Here is a 17,459-nt window from a genome sequence, read left to right on the forward strand (position 1 = left end):
CTCTGGCCTGGCGCTGAGGCTTCGGCCAGGCTGTTGACAGGCACAAGGTGTCAAGTTGAGATTTGGCAGTTCAAAAGCTGGCGCTGAGGCACAGGTCTGTAAAATTAGATAGCTCCTGGGTGGGTGCCCCTGCACCCATCAGTAACACCAGTTACTTCCCTCTATATCTGGGCTGAAGAAATACTCATTTGGTATGGGAGGGGGCCTCCAAGATGAGAGAAACAAAGCCTCTTCACCTACTAGCACAAGGTTCCTCCAAATTCCTCCAAACAGACAGCTCTTTGGCCCTACTAGGGAGCTGCACCACGACTGACATTATCCAAAGGTTTGCTCCTTGCTCATAAAATGAAAAGCAGAGGGAGAAGCCCAGCAGTTGTTCCCAGCAAAGCAACAGAAATAGTCCATCTCATGGCTACTGAAGGGCATCATGGCCTGAAGTTGAAGCACATGAGTAACAGATTTACTCCACAAGCACTTACCTATCACATGCCCGTGGTGCTGGGGGTACAGAGAGGGACAAGCCAGGGGCACCTACTCTGAAAAGGCTCCTAGTTTAGATGAGTGAGACACACAGGCAACCAGAGGCTCACAAAGCATAGTCCATGCAAGGTAACAGCATACACCAATGTAGGGATTGCATGGCTAGGGGTGGAGAGGATGCAGAATAAGGTGCATTATAGCCAGCCTTCGGAGGATAGAAAAGAGAAGACATAGGTGAGCAAGGACTCAAACGTGGATGTGGGTGCCCATGTGGCCAGGGGTCCCAGGGCTCAAGTCCAAATTCCCCAGAGAGAAGTGAGAAGGGATGCACTAACAAGGCTAGCGAGGGTCAGACTATGCTGGGCAGGCATGATGGAGTTGGATGTGTCCTAGGGATAATAGGGATGGAGGGAAGGTTTACAACTGGAGCCCCATAAGCCCTAAGGGTTGGGGGGAGTATGGCAGGTTCTGAACCAAGTTGACAGGGAAACTCCTGTGCTTGTCTCTCCAAAAGAAGGGTGGTGGAATTGTATCCTTGTAATGATAAAGCCTCATGGAGGGAGATGAGTCTCCTAAGTCTCCAAATAAATATCCCTGACTCAGTCTGAAGCTTCCTCAACCACATAACAAATGAAGGTGAGGCACCCAGGTACAATGCTTTCTCTTCTGCTTGATTTCTACTAAGAGTAACGCAGCCTGAAGACAGCCCTGGAGTCTGTGTGTTAGGTCTTGATGAGACTTTCAGAGATAGGTTGAAAGAGAAGTTCAGGCAGAATATGATCTACTGCACTTGGAAGGGGAAATAGCCTCAGCATCACAGACGGGTCATTATTTTCTGCCTTGACCAACTTCCTAAGAGTTTGGATCCATGACCAATCAACTGGAGATGAAAGCTCAGGCCCCTTGGAGCCACTGCCTCAGTCAAATCCTGAGCCTCCTACAGTGGTTAGATGGAGAAAATTGATTTGAACACATTTCATTGTCAGTGCTCCAGCATCCCCTTAATTTAAAGGAATTCTCTGTATCTGTGGGTTCTGTATCTATAGATTCAACAAACCTCACATCGTATAACTTTAGAAGAATGAACACAAATACTGCAATTTTTAAAAGGGTAAATGACAAGAAAAGATATTTCTCAAAAGAGGATATACAAATAGTTAAAGGAGAGAATATTCAATGTCACCAAGCACAGAAATGTAAATCAGAAGCACATTAAGATAACATCTTACATCTTGAAATGGCTATTATAAAAAAGACAAAAATTGAGCCAAGTGCTAGTGGCTCACACCTGTAATCCCAGCTACTCAGGAGGCTAATATCTGAGGATTGCAGTTCAAAGCCAGCCCAGGCAGGAAAGTCCATGAGACTCTTACCTCCAATTTAACCACCAGAAAAACCAGAAGTGGCAGTGGCTCAGCATGGTAGAGTGCTAACCTTGACCAAAAAAGTTCAGGGACAGTGCCCAGGCTCTGAGTTCAAGCCCCATGACTGACAAAAAAAAAGACAAAAATTAACAAATGCTGATAAGGACAAAGAGAAAAGGGAACTCTTACACACTGTTGCTGGGAATGTAAATTAGAACAACTACCATGGAATACAGTGTGGAGGTTCCTCAAAAAATTAAAAATAGAACCACCATATGATCTAGTCATCCCACTTCTGAGCATACAGTCATAAAGAACTGAAATCAGTATGCTGAGGAGACATCTGCACTGCCATGTTTATTGCAACACTGTTCACAATAACCAAGATAGTAATCACCCCTTTGTGAATGGATGAACAAAAGGCGGCATATATAACAGTAGAATACTACTCAGTCATAAAAGGGTTGAAGGACTAGTGGTGTGACTTGGTGGTGGTGCACATGCTCACATATACAAGACCCTAGGGTAAAGCTGTAGGGTAGAAAAAAAATAGAAATGAGGTTTTGTCTTTTGCAGCAACATGGGTGGAACTGGAGGATATCACATTATGTGAAACAAATAGGGCACTTATGAAGGAGTAAAAAAGTTATCCAAATAAAGAATAGAACAGTGGTCATGACAGCCTGGAGGGGTGGGGGAGGGAGGAGGGGGGAAGGATGATTAATGGGCCCAGAGGTGCAGCTGGATATGAGGAATAACTTCTAATGTTCTACAGTATGGTAGGATGACTATGGTTGATAGAAAATTAACTGAGCTGGGCGCCAGTGGTTCACTCCTGTCATCTTAGTTACTCAGGAGGCTAAGATCTGGGGATTGCGGTTCAAAGCCAGCTTGGGCACAAAAGTCCGTGAGATACTTAACTCCAATAAACCACCAGAAAACCAGAAGTGGCTCTGAGGCTCAAGGTGAAGAGCGGCTGGAGAGCTCAGGAACAGTACCCATGCCCGGAGTTTGAGCCCCATGACCGACCAAAAGAAATTAACTGAGTATTTCAAAATAGCCACAGAGAGAGAGGATTTTGAATGTTTCCAACACAAAGAATGATAAATGTCTGAGGTGATAATAACCTTTACTGCAATGTGATCATTACATATTGTATACATGTATTGAAATGTCACATTGTGCCTTATAAATATGTATAATTATGTACCAGTTAAGAATGTATTTTTAAAAATCAAATAAAACGTTCATAGCAAAGACCACACTTTTACTGAACATGCACACACCTTTTTTTCCTTGTCATTATTTCCTGAACAATATAGAAGCTCTATTTGTGTGGCATTTACATTATACCAGTCGTAAGTAATTTAGAAATGATTCAATATACCAAGGAGAATATCAGTGTACAGATGTAAATAGTATATCATTTTATGTAATGGACTTCAACATCTGAGGGTCCTAGAAATGGTCTTCTACACTGTGAATATTGAGGAATGATGGAGGGATGTTTTAGAAATGAAGACATCCAGGGGCTGGGAATGTGGCTTAGTGGTAGAGTGTTTGCCTAGCATGCATGAAGCCCTGGGTTCAATTCCTCAATACCACATATACAGAAAAAACTGGAAGTGGTACTGTGACTCCAGTGGTAGAGTGCTAGCCTTGAGCAAAAGAAGCTCAGGGACAATGGCCAGGCCCTGAGTTCAAGCCCCAGGACTGGCAAAAAAAAAAAAAAGGAATGAAGATATCTTAATAGGAAAGAAAGCAGTCTCATTTTTAAAAGTCTTCTTTTCCTCAGATAGAAAAGACATTCTTGATGACACTTGAATATTATTTGGTGTCCACAGAGCTAGAAGGATTTGGAACTATCTTTCTCCAAACTAGTAGACTAAAGCTATATGCATAGCCAGACAGTCCTCTCTCTTATGAAATACTAGAATACATGTCTTGGCTGGAATGCAAGGCCAACTCAGGCAGTGGGACAAGTTAATGCGACTAGGCTCTTTTGGATAGGATTTTATTTGTAAAAAGGAAGCTGGCTAGAGGTGCCATCCAATGGGTAGCTGAGGAGTATATGAGAGGGGCTGTTGGTAGGGAGTTTTGCTCTGGAATTTCTCACATGTCTCTCAGAATTTGGCTGTTTCTGAACATGTGGTTTCATCATATATTTTGGTTACCACCAATTTTGGAGTTGCCGTGTCCCTTTCATTTGATAGCTACAAGTTTCCAGTCAAATGTGAGCCTATCTTGAGAGGCAGCAGAAAATTTTATTGTGCATTACTGTGTTCATCATATCTTGGGCTTTACTACTTTCCCTTTTGTCATCACTCTCAACTATTTTACTCTTTTACATGTATTTGTTTTTCTACTATGTGTATTTCACTTTTCTTTTGTATCACTTGTATTCATATTTAAAAGTATTTTGCTGACAAACAATAATTATCTGTATTGAGAAGTAAAAGGTGATGTTTTAATATATGGTATACGCTTTGGACTAATAAAATTTGGCTAATTAGCCTGTCCAGCATCTGAAATATTTATCATCTCTTTGGGTGAGAACATTTAAAATAATTTCTTTTGACCGTTCTGAAATACTCAACACATTACTATAATTACCATGCTGTGTGACAGATCAGTAGAACTTAGTCAACTAATTTAACTGAAACTTCATACCCTTCCCTGTTTAAGCATGTTCTTAATCAGTTGCTGGTAACCACCATTCTCAACTTCTAGGAGCTTGAGATCTTCAGATTCCAGGTATAAATAAGATTATACAGTGTTCCCCCCCCCCCCCCCCGTTCATGCCTAACTCACCTAACATAATAGGCATTACCCCAAATCCTTTGTGGAATGACAGAGAAGAATGAAAGAAAATTTAAGAATAATATATATATAGGAATTAAAAATATTCAGATCCTTTGATCCAGCTCTGGACATGTATGTTAAGGCAATGGTTTGAAATACCCATGTGGGGCTTTACACATCAAATTTTGGTTATGAGGGCTGCCTATATCTGTGTGGCCTTGGTTAGGTTGCTTACTTCTCTAGAACCAGGTACTTCAGCAGGATCACCTCTAAAGAGTCTCCAAGAACTCTCATTACATAATTTCAACATCGGAAAAATGTTGGAGGCTCTGATAAAGGTCGAGTCTGGGGTAGTTTTGTGAGTTATTGGCAAATTCTAAGATATTTCATCATCTCCTTTGCCTTCAATTTTTCATCTCTCCATCAGTGCTTGGAATGCTGACCATTCCTGCTCTACTTGAGCAAATATGACTCACTCTTTATCATTCCGAGATCCACCTTTCTTCCTTGGGGTTCCTGCTGTGTATCTCTCCACTCCATCCCTGATCACAGTATTCCATTCTTATCTGCGCACCTCGTGATCTTCTCCACTTACTCTGCATAAAAGGATTTTGCCATGCTTTTTCTTCTAGTACAGTGCTTTATATATGCAGGTAAGCCAGAAATGTTTAAATGACCGGACAAATACGATTTGGCTGGACCTTATACAAAGTACAAACCTATGGATAGTTGATTCTGTTTCTAATGTCCTATCTTAGTCCTTGCAGGTAGACATAATGAAAATATAAACTAGATGACCAACTAACAATAGAATTTATTTATTTGTTGGTCATGGGGTCTGAACTTTGGGCCTGGGCGCTGTCCCTCAGCTCTTCAACTCTACCACTTGAGCCACAGCATCACTTTGGGCTTTTTGTTTCTGCTTATGTGGTTCTGAGGAATCGAATCCAGGGCCTCATGTATGCAAGGCAAGCACTCTACCACTGAGCCACCTTCCCAGCCCTAACAATAGAAATTTATTCTTCACATTTCAGGAGGCTGGGAAGTTCAAGATCAAGATGCCAACAGATTCAATATCTGGTGAGGGTGGTTTCTTGGTTCACAGATGGACATTTTTCACTATGTCCTCCTATGGTGAAAAGTTGAAAGGTCTTTTTAATACATAAGGGCTCTGTCTTGATCATGAGGCTTCTACCCATATGATCTGATCACTTCCCAATGGCCCACCTCGAAGGGCTTAGGATCTCAACGTATCTTCATTCTCAAAGCATTTCTCCCACTTGAGTAACACTGAAATACTTTTTAAATGAAAAAGTAATGCTTAAATATCCCCATGTATGTTTTCCATGAGGTGAGCTATGTTCCCTCCAAGTTCATATGTTGAGATTTGAACCCCATATGACCTCAGAATATGACTATAACTGAAAATAGGACCTTTAAAGAGGCTCTTGTGTTAAAAATGTGCCCTAATTCAATCTAGTGTCCTTAAAAGAAGAGGTATTTGGACACACAGAGAGGCTAGAAACACACACATACACACACACAGAGAAAAAAAGATGTTAGATTTCTAGCTTGCACAACTGTGAGAAAATAAATTTCTGTTGTCTTTGTTTTCTGTTGTTTTCATTGTGTTTTAGGTTTGTTTTTGTTTTGTTTTGTTTTTTGCTTTGCTTTAGTTGTTTTTCACAGAGGGCCTCATAGGTGTTTTGGGTTTTTTTGCCTTGGGCCAGCCTTAGGCCTTGATCCTTCAGAGCTTTGCCTCCTGAATAGCTGAAAAACTACAGACATGAGACACCACAGACGTGAGACATCACGCTTGCCTAAATTTCTGTTGTTTAAGCCACCTAGTTTATGGTACGCTATGGTAGCCTGAGCAAACAAATGTAACATCGATGTTTGAGAAATACTGAGACACTAAATGTGTTCCATCATGGTGGCTACCCATAGAAAATTGTTGCTATAAGGACATTTTATCTTTACAAAAATTACAATTATAAAGAATATCATGCAAATGAAAAACAAAACTACAAACACCTTGTAGCTACTAGAGGTTATATCCCCAATTTGGGTAGCTCTGTTCTCATAGCACTGGATAAAAAGGAAAGACTACTATCTTAGCAAAATCCTAAGCAATCATTGACATGGCTATCCCTCAATTGACATTTGATGTAACTTGTAGTAAACTTTGCTGAGGGGCTTCTATCTCTGTCATTCACTTGAAGGTTTTGTATAGAATGGTTTAACACCCTAAAAAATGAAGGACCATCCTAAAGAAACAAGGCTCGGCTCTATCATCCCCAAGTGATTCCTCTCCAGATTCTAAAGCTCCAGTTACATTTTGACAAGAAGGAGACTGAGATCCTGTTCATCTAAATGAACTCTGATCCCTCATGCCAGGAGTCAAGCATGGGCTTCGATTGAAACGCTCTTCTGTCTAGGGCCAGAAACATGCCTATTTTGAAAACACAGTAGGTGTAGTTTAAAAAAAGTTCCAATCCTTCCAAGTAGGGAAGCTGCAGCTGGTGTTTTGACAGTGTTCAGACTGTGGGTGTGTAAGCATTTTACAATGACTATTTGTAAATGCCTTTCACTGTATTTATAGCCTCTTTACAACAATGCAGATGAATTTCAGTTCTGAAAGATACCAGAACTTATGAGATTCACTGAAGCATGTTTCTGGAGTGGTTGACACCCAGTGAGAAAGCAGCCCTCAATGATCTCCTTTCTCCCTCTGTCTGCCCCACACAAGGGTCCCATTTTGGTAAAAAGGGTGCTACTGAATTCTAAGAAAAAAAAAAGAAAAAGCCCATCCTCTGTCATTTACCAGCTACTGAAAGTGTTTCTGTAGCGTAAGTTTCTATGTTCATAGCTATTAAATAAAAGAAAAACACAGAAGGCTAGCAATCCACAGCATGATCTATCCAAAGACATCAGAACAAGGTTGCTTTGGCTCATTTTTTTAAATTTTGAAAGCAACATGATGCTATTTTTTGTGTATTTTTTTCTTGACAGTTCTAATTAGACACTAAAATATGTGGCTTGAACAGGCAATTAGAAATGAAGAGTCTCCTTGCTTTATTGCACAAGGAAGCTAAGTTAACAGAAGGGAAGAAGCATTCCAAGGCCCCGAGGAGAGAAAAGTAGAACCTGAAATCTCATGAAAAGAATCACAGCATAGCCAGGTGCTGGTCTTTCATGCCTATCATCCTAGCTAATCAGGAAGCTGAAATCTGAAATCTGAGGATCATGGTTCGAAGCCAGCCTGGGCAGGAAAGTCCTTGAGATTCTTATCTCCAATAAACTACTCAAAAAGTCAGAAGTGGCGCTGTAGCTCAAGTGGTAGAGTGCTACCCTTGAGCAAAAGAAGCTCAGGGACAATGCCCAGGCCCAGAGTTCAAGCCAGAGGACTGGTGAAGAAGAAGGAAGAACAAAGAACGAAGAAGGAAGAAAGAAGGAGGAGGAGGCAGCGGAGAAGAAGAAGAAGGAGGAGGAGGAGGAGGAGGAGGAGAAGAAGAAGAGGAAGAAGAAGAGGAAGAAGAAGAGGAAGTAGTAGAGGAGGAAGAGGTGGAAGAGGAGGAGGAAGAAAAAGAAGAAGAAATAACAACAATAATAATAAAAACAATGCTGTCCTGGGCAGAATCAGCCTGTTGATGCCCTTCAGGAACAGACTGAGGCGCTCCCTTCTCCAGGGCTGACTAAACCTCATGAGGAGATAGCATCGCAACTTGATTCCTCCCTCTGCCAATCCTGCTTTCTTCTCTTTGTGGCATGGATGTCTGCTTCCTGAGGAGACACACCTGTGACGCCTGATTTTCCTTACATAAAGAATGGACCTGAGGATCAGTAGGGTTTGGTTGTCAATACATGGTCACAAAAACAGTGGCGGATTTGAACCTACTGCTTTGAATTACAGAGCCTAAGCTCTTGAGCACTTGTCTAGGCTGCTTTATTATTCAGCCTCCTGGTCTACCAAGCTGAGGATCTGCCCATGGGGACAGTGAGTCATCATGCATGCCAGGCAGCCTGGGTCACTCCAACTCACTGCCAGCTCAGTAAATCGCTTTTGCTTCTGAGTGAAGAAGTGCTAATAATAAACAGAAAATTTTGCATCTAATGGAGCCTGCACTTCCCACTTAGACCTGAGACACAGCAGGCAGGCAGTGTATATCCCTTGAGAACATGAACTTAGCCAGTAGCATGGCCCAATTTAGCCCAAGTTGGGACAGTTAAGCCAAGACATGTGGCATGGCAAGGCTGTTGTAATGCACAGAATGCCAAGGCAAGAGAGCAAACAAATCTGTGGTGGCACTAATAACAGCAACAAAAAGACACAGAGAACCCACAAACCTTCTAGAAGTAAGTGGGGGTAAAGGGAAAAGGAGCAGCCGCAACAATTCTTACTGAACAAGACTCTAAGTCCATTTGATGTCTCTTTTAGCAGCCCCCCTCCTGCTTCCCTCAAAAATGATGCATTACTATAGTGCAAATGTTTGGCCTTTGGCTGTCTTAAAATTTGTATGGAGGAGGGCGATAAGCTGGGAAGAAAAGGGAAAGAAACAGAGAAGCCCCCTTTGCCCAGGTGCAGGCGAGTCCTGAGGCACATGCTAGGTGTCTTCTATTTTCACCACCTCTCATAACACCAGGGAGCTGTCAGCTAGTATGGATGATGACAGATGTCAAATGTCAGATTGTAGAGAAACCACCTGAGTTACCCTATCTCCTTCCTCCAACTCTGAGGTCTCAGTCCAAAGATGTACCTGCGTATGTAGGATTACCCCTCCCTGCTCTCCTGGCTGGCTGCCCCAATATCTCAGACCTCAGCTCTCAATTACTAAAGCCAGACAGAGACTACTAGTTTCAGCCTCCACTTTCTTACAGACAAAGGTCCTATGCTTAGATGGAGGATGGATATGCACAACACCACATAGCTGATGAGTAGCAGAGCTGGAACCAGATGGAAGGCTCCTGATGCCCAATTCAATCTTTTCCCACCACACTTGGGATGGCAATAACAAAAATGAGCATCCACATGTACATGTTTTATGCTCCAAGAGAATTTTTTTCTCTCTCTCAAATTAACAGCTAGCAGAGGGCTCAGCCCATCTGTGAAGATGGCAGATGCAGGGTCAGTCTTTCTGCTGTGCTCTGCCCTGCGGTGCTGTATTGTGGCTACCCTGGACCTTGGAATCTTCCATCAGTTAAGGGAAAAATAGGAGCATCAGCAATGATGGTTTTTCTCTTTCCATAAGATGGAGTCTCCTTCACCATACTCCTTTCCCAGAAACACAGACCTAAGGCTCTGCTGACATCTGCGGAGGTGCTACCTACTTAGCTAATAGCCAAAAAATGTCCCACACATCACAGGCACTTTGATGACAAATGTGGTCCTACTTAAGTGTGGGACGACAGCGAGGCCGGGGCACAAGAAGTAGGAACCAGAGTAGTTCTCCTGGCAGCGATCCCCCTGCATTGCATGTCCTTGTCCAGATGAGGACAAACAAGCTCTGCTATTTATAGATGGTGAAGACACATCAGAAAGTGATGGGGCATTGCTCACTCAACTCCTCTCCAGATTTCTGTTCTTTGCACAGACTCTATAGGGATTCTTGGAAGAAGGCCTCCCTCTAAACCACACCTTGCTCCCCAGGCAAAAAGATAATGCCAGCCACTAGTTCATGTCTGTAATTCTAGCTACTCAGAAGGCCGAGATCTGAGGATCTTAGCTTGAAGCTAGCCCAGGCAGGAGAGTCTGTAAGACTCTTATTTCCAATTAACCGCACAAAAAAAGCCAGAAGTGGGGTGCTGTGACTCAAATGGTAACAATAAAAGCTAAAGGACAGTGCTCAGACCTTGAGTTCAAGCTCTAGGACCAACACACACACACACACACACACACACACACACACACACACACACACACACACACACACACACACACACACACACACACACACACACACACACACACACACACACACACACAGCCTCATCTGTAATCTGCCAGCCTAACATTTCAAAGAGACTCAAGGGGTTTTAAAGATGCTAGGCTGAGCTCCTAGACAATATCTAGAGGAGAGAAAACTATTCATCATTCAACTCTGAGAATCACTTGAGGGGTGCCACTTGGAAGGAGAACATTGAAAGCAATAGTCCATGGAAAAAGTATGATGGAAATCAAATGGCACTATGCATGTGTGAAGAGTTAATACTTCCCAGTGTTTCAGTGCATCACTATGGCCATCAGTGGCAGGAAAATCAATGTGATTCAGCCAGGGCTAAATCCTGCTGCTGTAGCAAGTAAAATTCATTTTACATGTCAGTGAAAAGAGTTTTTATATACAAATGAAATAAGGTCAGGAAGTAATGCAGACATGCTTACAAGGTGATGCCAGGCACTGTTGGCTCACGCCTATAATCCTAACTACTCACGAGGCTGAGATCTAGGATCACAGTTCAAAGCCAGCTGGGCAGGAAAGTCTGTGAGACTCTGATCTCCAATGAACCCCCAGAAATCCAGAAGTGGCACTGTGGCTCAAGTGGTAGAGAGCTTGCCTTGAGCCGAAATGCTCAGGGACAGTGCCCAGACCCAGAGTACAAGCCCCACAATCGACAAAAGAAAAGACATACAATATGACAAGGTGCTTTTCCCTGTCGTCTCTGGGAGTCCTCTGCTCCAGAAATTAACTGTGCCCTCTCAATTCCCAATCTCCTCCAAATAATGAGTATGCTGGTGCTTCTACGAGATGCTGCCTATGCTTCAGTCCTGGTGTGCTGGACTGAAAAGGTCTATATTCCCCCTTCCTTGAGACTTCTGCTCTTCAGGTTTCTAGCTTGCCATCTTTCACTGCCTGCAATTTCTAGAGTTGATGTTAACCTGCTTCTCTCTACCATTTCCTTAAGCTTTTCTTTTTCTTTTTCCTTGTGTACCCTTCCTTCCTTAGAACTTCTCACAGAGATTTCTGAAGCAACTTTTTATAGTACTTGGGTTTGAACTTAGGGCCTCAAACTCACTTGGCTTGCTTGCTTGGCTGGTGCTCTACCACATGAGCCATGCTTTTAGCTCTGCTTTTTGATGGCTATGGACTTATAGATTCATGGTCTTTTCTGCCTGGGCTGGCTTCAAACTGTGATCCTCCAGATCTCCAGCTCCTGAGTAGCTAGAACGACTGGCATGTTTCCTGGTACTCAGTTTTGGAATCACTTTTTTAAGTCAATAATATACATTATTAGATACACAGTGTCATATATCACGTATGTACCTATACATAGCCATTCAAAAAGATGCAGGTATAGGCAGTTATTTGAAATCTATCCTTTCAATTTTAAATATAAAAAAGTGGGCTGGGATGTAGCTCAGTGGCAAAGCGCTTGCCTAGCAAGTGCAACGTCCTGGGTTCGATCCCCAGTACCAAAAAAGAAAAAGACAAAAAAATTAAATATAAAAAAGTTTTATATCTTGGACCTCCAATTATGTGTAAAAACAGTATAGACAGAATGATCTTAGAACCCTCATCATCTTATTTATATGGTGGACTAGACAAGGTAGGAAAGGTCACCTTTACCAGCTGTGAAATTATAACTGAGCTATCTCTATGTAATCTCCTATCATTATTAGCTTTTCATAATTTTTTAGTATAAGTTCCCAGGCAAGAAAGCCCACGAAACTCTCATCTCCAGGTAACAATCCAATAAGCCAGACCTATGGCCCAAGTGGTAGAACGGTAGTCGAGCAAAAAACCTCAAGGGTAAGTGCCTAGCCCTTGAGTTTAAGCCCCAAGATTCCCCCCTACCCCGTGCATGCGTGCGTACATGCACGCACGCGCGCAAACACACACACACACAAAATGAGAAAAAAAAATCTGAATGAGAATACCTGAGCTCCACCCTTACGAAGACATCTGGCTCTTAATATTAAGTGAACATATCTTTAAAAAGACTATCCTTCTTCCTAAACTTACACATTTTCTAGTTCTCCAAGATTCTAGTTTCTGTTGGAAAAGAAGAAATTGGGCTCTTTAGAAATCATTATGTGGCAGCAAGCTTTCTGGCTGCTGAGGAGAAGCATGAGCCCAGACATAGCAGCTGGAGCTGCAATGCCTAGCTCCCAAGAAGAGCTGCCAACAATTACTGTGTGTCCTTTTGTTCCATCCTCTGGCTGGCTGGCCACTCATCCATCCATCCATCTGGTCAGGTAAATGCTGGTGAAGATCAGGGTTCTCACAGCTCATAATACCCTTTCTTCAGAGAAACACTGACATGGAACTATTTAAATTCAGTTAATATTCCTACTTCAACTAATTTGGCAGAGTAAATTATGTTCACAAACCAATATATACCCTGATTGTCCAATGTAACTGCTTATCTACACACACACACACACACACACACACACACACACACACACACACACACACACACACACACACACACACACACACACAATGTCTGTACTATGCTTTTCTTTGATCTTCAAAATGTTTTGTAGGTTGAAATCTATGGCACTCTAGGCTACTTAGAATGTCAGACACATATGCTAAAGAGCTTGCACGGGGGCTGGGAAGGGAGACAGACAGAAAGGCAAAGTGGAACAAAATATAAGCACAGGCACCTTCCCCCTTGAAATGAACCATGGTATCCAACAAGTGTTAGTTAAATGAGCCACTACCATATGCTCAACACTGTAAGGCATGTGGAGATGACAAAACACATTCTTGATCTGCTTTAAATCTGGTGAAAGAGTCCGAGGGTGTGTGGGTATCTGGCATCTGGAAGAGAGCAATCCTGAGAGGTAAGAGAAACTTCTAGAGGAAGACAATCTAAGAGGAAGACATGCTTGGGAATACAAGGGTATAAGAAGTACTCATAAAAGGAGAGGGAAACACAATCACTAACTTGAGAGAATCTACAACCACGGTCGTTCTCAAAAGTGTGGGCTCCAGCAGCAGCAGCACCCAGGAGCTTATTAGACATGCAAATTCCCAGGCCTGCCTGGGAATTAGCAACCTACTGAGTAATTGCAAGGTAAGATTGCGGGAGTCCTGAGTCTTTCTTCTCTCCCCTCCCCTTTTACAAATGAATCTTTCTTCTCTCCCCTCCCCTTTTACAAATGAATGCCTTTGGGACTGGGCAGCCACCAGGTGAGTGGCTGGGAGCTGGCCACCTTTTCCCAGACTGCTCAGATGACAGGGATGGATAACATGTCCATATGTGCAAATGGAGCCAGCAACTTGAGGGGATGTGAGTATTTGGGATAGATTGTGTGTGTGTGTGTAGAAACAATGAAAAAAAGAGGTGACACATCAAAATACATGGTACTCATAAATTGCTATGTTGACTTGAAATCCCTCTGTACAGCTACTTACAGATAATAAATAATAATAATCAAAAGATAAAAGAAGTTGTATTTTCTACTGGTGTTTGTACAGAGTCCCAGTGTGTACCCCCCTTGGCTGCCCACCTTCTGACACATGGATTTGACAAGTATAAACTGAGAAGAGCTCAGCAGATGCAGGAGGCAAATGGAACCTGTGTGGGCTCCAAGGGAAGCTGCGGAGGTGCTTCCCCTGGCCTGCAAAGCTGACTCCATCCTACGACAAGAGGGCTGAGAGCAACTCTAGGAGACGAGGAAGCGGTGAGAATTCCACTTCTCTTTCCCTTAGATCAATAACACAAAGGGCAAAAGTAATGTTTTGGGAACTTACTGTGTTCATTGAAATGGGTGTAGCCCCTGGGGACTTTGTGCTCATGTCAAGGATGTGTGAGCCCATGTGAGCAGCACCTGATTCACTCGTCATTCTGTACTTGGGCAGCAGGTATTTCACATGCAGGCATGGGGGTGTTCCCTATTCTGGCTGGGATGACAATCATAGGTCTCTCAATCATCTGCATCTTGAACTGCTTCCATATTTGGGCAACTGGGAGTGGTGGGCTAATGTTAAAAGTAAATGATCATAGAAATACGATATTGTGAGGTTTTTCACTCATTTGTGAAACATAGACTTAAAAGACATGCATATTCATGGACATACATACATATATGTATACATAATCATGTATGGCTATAGAACATGAGTCTACCTAAGGAATTATGTAGGAGAAAAAAGGAAAGCAAGAAGCAAAAAAGAAAGATAGGTGAATAATTTTGAGATACACACCAACTATATATAAAAACACCATAAAAGAACCTCAGTGAAAGCTGCTGATCAACAAGGGGTCAGGGAGGAGTAAGAGAAACAGGCTCTCTTAGGAGGTACTCATTGTACTAATGAGAGTGTTTTGGGCTAATAAGGGTGGAAGAAATGGATATTGTTGAAATAGTTTGTAATCAAATACAAAAACAAAACAGAGGAACCTCTTGAAATTATATTAGAAGGGGGACTGAAGAGCAGGGGGAATGATATAAGGGGAAAATTGATTGTATTCATGCATGGAAATTTTACAATGGAGTTCTCCCCCCCCCCCCCCCACCGTTGTATAGCTAATATGTTAATAAAAAAGACAGAGCATTTTTAAAAGAAGTAAATGAGCCATGTTACAACACAAGATGAACAGAGGATGTCACTCTAGGTGAAATAAGACAGTCATTAAAAAAAAAAGACAAACACTATGTGGTTCCACTTCTGTTGAGGGATCTGGAGGTCACATTCATAGACACAAAGTAGACTGGTGGCCACCAGGGCTATGGGGAGGGGAAATAGCTACTGTATAATGGGTACCGAGATGCAGTTTTCAAAGGGGAAAAGAGTCCTGACAACGGTCACACAGCAGTATGAATGTGCTCAATACCATTTAGATAGTGCACTGAAAATGGCTATGAAGGTAAATGGCACATTATTGTACCAAGGTTTAAAAATATTAAGTAAACACTCTTCTTGTCTTATTGTAGTGTACACAGTGTGATAGGTAGCAATAAAAAGACAATGTCATTGATTTACAGGCATGAGAATCTATGCTTAGGACAGGTAGAGAAAGTGAGGTGATAGAGACAGGAACTTTGCCAAGACTCACAGTCCTCTGAAGTGAGATGAGTTTCAAACCTGGAGGTCTGCCTGACCTGAACATGAGAGTTCAAAAGCCCCGCCCAATTCTCACTACACAGTTCACTTGTAAGAACAAGAATGCAGTGTGTTAACACGTACACATAAAGACCTCTGGGGGGGGGGTCACTGTTTTGCTCTAGTGGGTCACATCATCATGTACAGGGTATATGTGCAATGACAGAAAGTTCCAGCAATAAACTTTTTAGAGAGAACGCAACAGTTTCTTGCTCTTCGGTGGGTATCTATCCCATGTCAATCTCATGCTATTAGCTCTGATTTCACTTTCCTAAAACATGTATCCAGTTTTCATTTTGCTAGCTACATGTCAAATGCATGCCGGAAAAAGTCATGTCCCTAGATTTTAGGGGTCTTAGAGCTCAGAGACACTAAGAAAATCTCTTCCACTTCAGCTCCAGGGTTCCAGGACAGGCTAGATACCAAAAGGCCAAACACCCACAGAGAGAGGGTCAGGGTGCACATCTGCAAGTGAACTGTGCATACCCATGGATACCTAAGACCAGTAGGTCATCTAGAGGATTTCTAGAGGGCTGCTGCCCTTGCTCTAACCAAGCCCAGGGAAATGTCCTGTGTATGAACAGGGCCTAGATGCTGGCTTCTCAATCTACCTGTACTGATGCTGAAAACCAAACTGTTAGCTCCTGACCTTGCCTCCCTTCCTACCCCAGACAGCAACAGCTGGCATCATCAGATTATTTTGCTAGAGAGTAGAAAAGGGAAGTTGATCCCCACTCTCCTCCCTCTCCTTCCCTCCCTTTCAAAGTCTACAGCCCTCAAACCCAGGTCCCATATGTCCGGGGTCTGCCACATGCCTGACCCCACTTCCAATAAGAATGAAGCACTACCTGGTGTGGGTCAGCGGACCCACTGGTCGCTCCGGCCTTTTCGGAGGCAGCGCACTAGGTCTGCTAAGAGAATTGCTCTTAGGTGGTCGAGGTTTTTTTGGTGGGATGGCAGGAACCGAGGGCTTCTGCAAATCCAGTTTTGGCTCTCTCTCTGGTCTTTCTTTAAGTCATTGACAAAACATCAAGAAAACAGAGAGGCAGTATAAGTGACAATACTTAGATGCAAATGGTGAATGCTCCTGCTTTTAAATAAATTACTGATGCCATTTCTAAAGGTGAGGTTGGTAAAGAGCAGCAATTATACTCTCCTTCCCATGCTTTTGCTTATGCTGAGTCGTCTGTCTGGAGTGACATTTTGGCCCCTGTAACGCCCCCTTCCCCACGCCTACCAGCTTCTACTCTCCTTTCAAAGCCTGGCTGAAAAGTGACATTGTCATTTTCTCTCCTTTTCAGAACACTGGAGAGCAGCCCTAAATACATAGGCCTTCTGGGGGTATTTATGCTCAGCACAGACCCAGGCTGCCGGCCTCCAACAGCAGGACTCATGTCTGCTCATTTCCTTAAGAGCCTATACAGTGCTGGTGCATGGCAGATGCTTAGCAGATGGTTGATGGGTTTGATAAATGGCCCACAAGAACCGCTGCTGGGTGTAGAAAGGGAATAGGCCTGGTTCTTCTCATGTTATCCTCTGAAAAGGGTATGAGCCAATGAAAGGGGGAGCATTTCAGGGACTAATTTGTTCAGGATTTTCTTTGTGCACAGTTTGAACTTGGGACTTCTGGCATATTTGGTTTCCAAAGCTTTTTGGAGTCAGAGTTATTGAGATCTGATGGCTAAGCTGGGCTGTGCTAAGTGATGGCATCAAGTTTTCTGTTCTCCACTCACCTCATCCCACATGTGGTGCAAACAAA

At 42.9% G+C, this 17,459-nt stretch overlaps 1 protein-coding gene across 4 annotated transcripts in view; it reads right to left on the reverse strand.

The window, feature by feature from the left end:
- Nucleotides 1–17,459, reverse strand: part of Sh3kbp1 (SH3 domain containing kinase binding protein 1) — a 340,250-nt gene that overhangs the window by 32,919 nt on the left and 289,872 nt on the right. For all 4 annotated transcript variants that reach the window (XM_042670511.1, XM_042670512.1, XM_042670510.1 and 1 more), the window contains one exon: nt 16,549–16,708. In XM_042670511.1, the coding sequence (XP_042526445.1) occupies nt 16,549–16,708 (160 nt within the window). The remainder of the gene's footprint in view (nt 1–16,548; nt 16,709–17,459) is intronic.

Source organism: Dipodomys spectabilis, unplaced genomic scaffold (assembly GCF_019054845.1).
Source record: "Dipodomys spectabilis isolate Male_0828 unplaced genomic scaffold, ASM1905484v1 ptg000564l, whole genome shotgun sequence".
In the NCBI taxonomy this organism is placed as follows: Eukaryota; Metazoa; Chordata; class Mammalia; order Rodentia; family Heteromyidae; genus Dipodomys; species Dipodomys spectabilis.